At 50.5% G+C, this 7121-nt stretch overlaps 1 protein-coding gene across 1 annotated transcript in view; it reads right to left on the bottom strand.

Moving 5' to 3' along the window:
• The window catches only part of ABCC2 (ATP-binding cassette, sub-family C (CFTR/MRP), member 2), a 71292-nt gene that overhangs the window by 1383 nt on the left and 62788 nt on the right, over window positions 1–7121 (bottom strand). The window contains exons 28-32 of the mRNA XM_005885454.2: window positions 6572–6673; window positions 5990–6133; window positions 5107–5265; window positions 3647–3813; window positions 267–461 (exon numbers count right to left, since the gene is read on the bottom strand). Of these exons, the coding sequence (XP_005885516.1) occupies window positions 267–461; window positions 3647–3813; window positions 5107–5265; window positions 5990–6133; window positions 6572–6673 (767 nt within the window). The remainder of the gene's footprint in view (window positions 1–266; window positions 462–3646; window positions 3814–5106; window positions 5266–5989; window positions 6134–6571; window positions 6674–7121) is intronic.

The following is a 7121-nucleotide window of genomic DNA, read 5'->3' on the forward strand; positions in this document are numbered from 1 at the left end:
AGGAAGGGAGAGAGACATAGAAACATCAATGATGGGAGAGTATCATTGATTGGCTGCCTCCAGCAGGACTCACACAGGGAATTGAGCCAGCAACCTGAGTATGTGCCCTGACAGGGAATCGAAGTGTGACCTCCTGGTTCCTAGGTCAATGCTCAACCACTGAGCCACACCAGCTGGGCTGATGCTATTACTGTTGACAAAGGGTTAAGCCGGGTCTATCAAACTCTGCCCTCCCCGCCCCGCCCCCCCCCCACACACACACTCACTTGTCGCTGTCCATGATGGTGTGCAGCCTGTGGGCGATGGTGATCGCCGTGCAGTGGGAGAACTCCTTTCGGATGGTTATCTGGATGAGCTGATCTGTCTCTAGATCTACTGCAGCGGTGGCCTCATCCATGATCAGAATCTTGGATTTCCGAAGCAGAGCCCGGGCCAGGCACAGCAGCTGCTTCTGCCCAATGCTGCAGCCAATGGTAGAAATCAAGCATTAGCCCCAGGACCAAGGACTAACCTGGGAAGGGATGTGGGGGCTGATCAGACTTTGCAAAGCCACATTCCTAAATCCCCCCTGAATGCCTCAGCCAAACTTCCCCAACCAATTAGAAGGCCCACCACACGTACTTAATTAAAATGTCACTTTTGTGGGCCCCACACCTCTCAATCAGAATGGGGAGGAGCCAGGGAATGTGTATTTTTAATAAGCACCCCAGGTGATTTCCATGTTTGACAAGTTTGGGAAATACTAGCCCAGGAATAGTGCTTTGCATTTGGCTACAGGGATGTCCCAGTACACCAACAACAATTCCAAAAAAAGAGATGGGTGCCCCAAGTTCATTTCAGCAGTGTTTGACCTGACGCCATTTACTAGTAGATAAGGTGACATCTCGCCAGAATGCCCCAGTGGCATTTCTCAGTGGCCTTAGCAAATCCATTCGTTATTTTAATGTGTAATTCTAGTCTCAAAGCTAATTATTTGTTCAAGGCCTTCTGCCTTGATTAGAGACGTAGCTCTCTAATGAACATGATGTCTTGGTGTGAGATGCAATGTATGTGGAACTCGAATATGCTTGTAAAATGCAAATCGCTTTAATTTGCGAAGAGCCGGTAATGAAGACTGGACCTCTTAGTCGCATAAAGAAGCTGTGGGAAATGATGTGGAGGAAATATTCAGTAGTTCGCTAATTGCTCTTTCCTGCTGTGGCCATTAGGGAGCATATTAAGCGGAGGGTGGCTAGACTAAAAGCTCTGTAATTCTCTGAGAAAATTTCCTGCAGGAGATGAGAAGTCACCCAAGATGAACTTTCAGTTTTTTTCTGTAAAAACAGAAGCAACTGCAATTTCCTTAACTTGTACCAAACCCCCGCCTGGTACAGCTGGGCTTCACGTCACAGGCCCAGGCACCACTCTGGTGCAGTGTCTCTCTCTCCAAGCTGATGGATCTCCGATCTCTGATCACTCATCAAAGGAATTTAAGTTTCAACACCTCCAAACCAGGTCTGAAATCTAGGCACCGGTAATGTTATTTAAGTGTCCCCCAGCGTGGACAGAGAAGGATGGTTCTTAAAAACCGAAAGTATCAAGCTCTCCCCTCCCCACCCTGCCAGAGGGTCCCACATGGCCCCACGTGTCTGCAGCATTCACTGCCTGGCCTTTACCCGGACAGGCCTGTCTTCTCCATGAAGCTGTAAGCACGAGGAGGCCAGGGGTGTGTCTGTGTCATCTTCCTCTGTGTCTGCAGTGCCGGCATGTACTAGCTGCTCAATGTATATTTGTTGACTGAATGTTTGAATGGCCTATTTCACAGGCCTAAAGGCCCACTTAAGTCCTGCTAGTGCCTCGCTCTGTTGCTGAGGACAAGCAAACATGATGCCTTCTACATCAAAGCTTACAAGTGTCACCTGGGCCCCTGAGTCAGCTGGTCTGGGCTGCAGTCTAGGCATTGAGATTTTTTTTAAAATATATTTTTTATTGATTTTTACAGAGAGGAAGGGAGAAGGATAGAGAGTTAGAAACATCGATGAGAGAGAAACATCGATCAGCTGCCATCTGCACGCTCCCTACTGGGGATCTAGCCTGCAACCAAGGTACATGCCCTAGATCGGAATCGAACCCAGGACTCTTAAGTCCAAGGGCTGACACTCTATCCACTGAACCAAACCAGTTAGGACTTTTTATTTTTTTAAAGGTTACTAAGTGATTCTAGTCTGCGTCATGGTTAAGAATCAATGCTCTTGCCCTGGCCTAGCCAGTTTGGCTCCATGGATAGACCATCAGCCTGTGGACTGAAAGGTCCTGGGTTTGATTCTGGCCAAGGGCGTGCGCCTCAGTTGCAGGCTGGATCCCCAGTCCGGGTCTGGGCACAGGAGGGAGGCAACCAATCGATGTGTCTCTCTCACATTGATGTTCTCTCTGTCTCTCCTCCCTTTCTCTCTCTCTCTCTTTCTCAAAAAAAAAAAAAAAAATCAATGGAAAAATATCCTCAGGTGAGGATTAACAACAAAAAGAATTAATGCCCTTGCCCTGGCCAGTGTGGCTCGATTGCTTGGGCATCATCCCGTGCACCAAAAGGTTACTGGTTGAATTGCCAGTCAGGGCACGTGCCCAGGTTGCAGGCTCTATCCCCAGTAGGGGGTGTGCAGGAGGCAGCCGATTGATGCTTCTCACATCAATGTTTCTCTCTCTCTCTCCCTCTCCCATCTTCTCTCTCTAAAATTCAATAAAACGTTTTAAAAATCAATGCTCTAGTCATTGTTTCTCAAACTGTAATATACACAAAAAATCAGCCGGGGATCTTACTAAAATGCAGACTCAGGTCAACAGCCTGCTTTTCTAACAAGTTCACAGGTGAAGCCAGAGTTGCTGATGCACTAATTGAGTTACTGAGCATCCCTTCTCTTATGAGCTACACCTGCTAATGGTCCATGCCCAGCCCAGCATTCTGAAGGCACCTGGGACTGCAGCAAGGAGTACCTCTGAGCAGTGGGTTGTGGCTGAGGGCTGGCCTTCAGTGTGTGTGTTGGGGGGGGGGGGGGGGGGGAAACCCAACTTTCACAGGGAAAATGCCAGGACAGCTTCTTAAAGACATAGTGAAGGCCAGAAGTATGAAGTGTCAACATATACAGACAATCTCTGGAGAGGTGGGGAGAACAGGGAAGCTGGGAGTCTCTCTGCTGGTTTGAGGTGTTTCAGGTGCCCCCCAAACTCTGCGGATACCAGTCCCCGTCATCCGCATGCCTTTCGACCAGTGCTGCTCAAACTGGGAGGCCCACAGCAACCCCTGGGGAGCCTTTGGAACTCCCACGACCAGTCTACACCTCGTACCATGAAATCAGGCTTCCTGGGTTGGACCAGGCGTCAGGACCGCTTCCATCCTGATTGCAGCGAGCAGCTGGGAGCAGACCCTCCCCCACGGGGACCTGTAGGCTCACTTTGTGAAATGTCTCGTGAGGGCACACATTCCAACCAAGGTTTTCACGAGTTTCACACCTATTCTCTCACGTCATTTTCACAACCGGTTCTCTCTACGCATTCGGAACTAGACCTGGAGGTGCCCATCCAGGATCCAGGCACCTCTGGCTCAAGGAACAACGGAGTCCTTCCCCTGGCTCCTCTCAGTGCCTGTGGGAAGTGGGTTAGGAAGCATTACCTTAGGTTGTCACCAGCCTCTGCCAGCTCGTGGGACAAGCCAAGTGGCAGGTTGGCCACAAAGGATTTGAGGTGAACCAGCTCCAGGGCCTTCCAAACCTCCTCATCTGAGTAGTTGTTGAAAGGGTCTAGATTCACCCTCAGGCTTCCAGAGAACAGGACGGGATCCTGCAAGTCAAGGGATGAAGGGGCTGCTGGGGCAAATGACAGGAAAGGACTAGCCGTCCTTGTGGCCTGGAGAAAGCGGATAGGCTAGGACGGGCCTGGGAGGGAAAGCTGGTTCGAGGCCAGGATTTTGTAAGGTTTCCCACTGAAGGTTTAGAGTGGCTGCCAGCGGGGAGCTGAGCGCAGGAGTAGGAGGAATCCTTCGTTTGTTTTTTGTTGTTTTGCTTTTCATTCTGAGATGCATTTATGAATTTCCAAAATTGCCTCAGCACCTCTTTAAAAAGTAAAAAGAACCTCCCACACCCCCAAATAAAAGACTCATGGTGTGGAGGGGGAGGGATCGAGGGCGGTGCAGTCCCGGGGGAAGAATTTATGAGGCCTTTGGAGAGGCTGGAGGAGAGAGTGCATGAAACTGAGCAAACACCAGACACACCAAACCCACCCCCGAAGCCTGGCTGAGTGAGCAGAGGACCGGCTCTAATGAGGACCCACACACCATCGAGAGGCCCCAGGGCAGTCCTTTTTGGTGGGGTCCAGAGAGGAAGCCCAGGGGGAGCGTTTCTTGCTGATGCACTGAGTGTGGGCTTGCTGACAGAAATCTGCAGCAAACTCCCTCCCCTATCTGCTAACCATATCAAATGGGGGATATAAAGCTTAATGGTTTCAAGCTTCAGTGGCAAAACTGCTAATGCTGATTGCAAAGGGTCTTGCAAACCGTGATGGGCTATAGAAAAGCTAAATAATCATCTGCTTTCTTTGACTCCTGTTGTGTTGCTGCCACCTACTGACTGGATACTGGCAGTCACACAAGCATATTAGCAAAAACTCGCAGAACTTATTTTTGTAAGTTCTGGAAATAGTGTGTCTTAGGGAACTAGCTCAGATGCCCCGGGTAGACTGCAGAAATGGCACTGCTAATTGAATCTACATCAAGAAGAAGATGCACAGCCCAGCCGGTTGTGGCTCAGTGGTTGACCGTTGACCTGTGAACCAGAAGGTCACGGTTCAATTCCAGATCAGGGCACATACAGCCCAGGTCTTGTGGTTCAGTGGTTGGCTATTGACCTATGAACCAGAAGGTCACGGTTCAATTCCAGACCAGGGCACATGCCCAGGTTGTGGGCTGGATCTCCAGTAGGGGGCGTGCAGGAGGTAGCCAATCAATGATTCTCTCTCATCGTTGATGTGTCTCTCTCTCTTCCCTCCCTCCCTCTCTGAAGCACACGTTTCCTGTACCTGTCTCCCCACCCCCCGCCTCCCGCCCCCAAGTGGGGCAGAGTAAGTTCTAGAGCTCACCTGGGGGATGATGGTCAGTTTCTCTCGGAGGTCGTGGAGCCCAATGGAAGCGATATCTACCCCATCAATGATGATCTGGCCACCGGAAGCCTCTAGGATTCTGAAGAGGCTGTTTGTCAGGGATGACTTCCCAGCTCCTGTCCTGCCCACCACACCAATCTGTAAAGAGATCCTTTGCAGTTAGTTCACCATATAATTCATGGTGGATAAACATTTAGCCTGGGGCGGGTGGAGAGAGGAGGAGAAGAGGGCTGTTCCATCCCACCTCCTAAACGTGCTTGCTGAGAACTACAGTGATTGTTGGAAATGGACACATCAGCAGCTGTACTACAATTACTATTGGAAGGACTGGGCCTGCCATCAGCTGAGAACCAGACCCTGACCTGGACCTCAGCATTCGTCCCCAGATATTTTCTGGCCCTACATCAGACCCCAAGTCCTCAGAGAACAAGGACACCAAACGAGGGTGCAGGACTTTGCCAACCAGAAGGAGAACTAGGCTGTTCTCTCTACAGGGAGAACCTCCACACTGTTGTTCTTACCAGTTCTTCCCCCAAGCCACATGTTTCCTGACCTCCTCTGCCCGCCCCAGCCCTTTCAGGAAATGAGCCCTCCTCAGCTACCGGAGAAGCAGCGCGGGCAAGGGGGCAGGGCAGGACTGAGCAGAAAGCCCTTACAGCCCAGTAAGTCTAATTGATCCCATGTGGATATCCTACCCTCTGGTGGTGGCACTGTGTCCTTACATTTCCCCAGGAGAAAGTGCCCCCATCCTGTCACTCCACCAAATGATGACAGCCCAGAGCCCGAGTGGTCACCACCTCTGTGTCCAACAGTCCTTTCATCACAAGGACTCACATCTAGGCCTTTCTTCAGCTCCACCTACCTTCTCCTGGCTCCTGATGTCACAAGTGATCCCTTTCAGTACCAGGTCCAGCTCAGGCCGGTACCGTACTTGGTAGTTGTTAAACTGAATCTCCCCTTTGCTGGGCCAACCTGCTGGAGGCCTCTTCTCAGTCACCCAGGGTGCCTGGCAGGGAGACAGGAGGAGAAGCGCCTTACATGGAGCCAGCTCGCTGAACAGCGCCCGTGGGACTCAAGTTGCAGAGCAGTAGAAAGGTAGCCGTGTCCCAGCCACCGGGGGCACCTGCATTCAATGGACTGAACTGGACTGGGACTTCCAGAGGTTCCTACCGTATTCAATCAAAGAAACCCTGTCCCACAGGTTTGCTCGGTGGACCTCCAGAGTGAAGCCACCATTCACCATGGTGCCTTCCAAGACCTGACTTCCCCCAAACCATTTTCTATTCTAAGTTTCAGGAAATTGGGCCATTTGAGTTAGAACAGGGGAAACTTTTAGGAGGGCCTTTATAGCCACTGCATCTTCTAGGCCAGGAGAAGATGCTCTCTCAGGGGACCCACACCTTTTTCTTTGCCTTGTCCTTGGGTTCCTCTAATGCCCTCTTACCTCATTTTCCACATTTATGTACTCATTTATTCGCTCAACAGCCACAATGTTGGTCTCGACTTCTGACGTCATCCTCACTAGCCAGTTTAAGGTTTGTGTGATCTACAGAAAAACCAGAAGACCAAAGATCACTTCAGGCTCAGAAACCAACGTAACTCGTCAAACCACAAGGTCAATCCAGTGCCTACTTTGCACCCAGCATTATGCCGAGCTCTACGAGAGAGCAAGGGGCGTGTAAGTACCAATGTTCACCTCTTTGGGGGGAAATGGAGACCAGTGTATCAAATGGCTGGAGGACAACTGTGTGGTGCTCACATGAAAGGGTTGACTTTGGGCTACAACTGGGGCTAGAGAAGCTGGCTTTGGTGGAGTGGGACCAACCCTTGGCCCTCTTTTTAAAAAAAATATATTTTATTGATTTTTTACAGAGAGGAAGGGAGAGGAATAGAGAGTTAGAAACATCGATGAGAGAGAAACATCGATCAGCTGCCTCCTGCACACCTCCTACTGAGGATATGGCCGCAACCAAGGTACATGCCCTTGACTGGAA

The sequence above is a fragment of the Myotis brandtii genome, unplaced genomic scaffold (genome assembly GCF_000412655.1).
Source record: "Myotis brandtii unplaced genomic scaffold, ASM41265v1 scaffold902, whole genome shotgun sequence".
Lineage (NCBI taxonomy): Eukaryota > Metazoa > Chordata > Mammalia > Chiroptera > Vespertilionidae > Myotis > Myotis brandtii.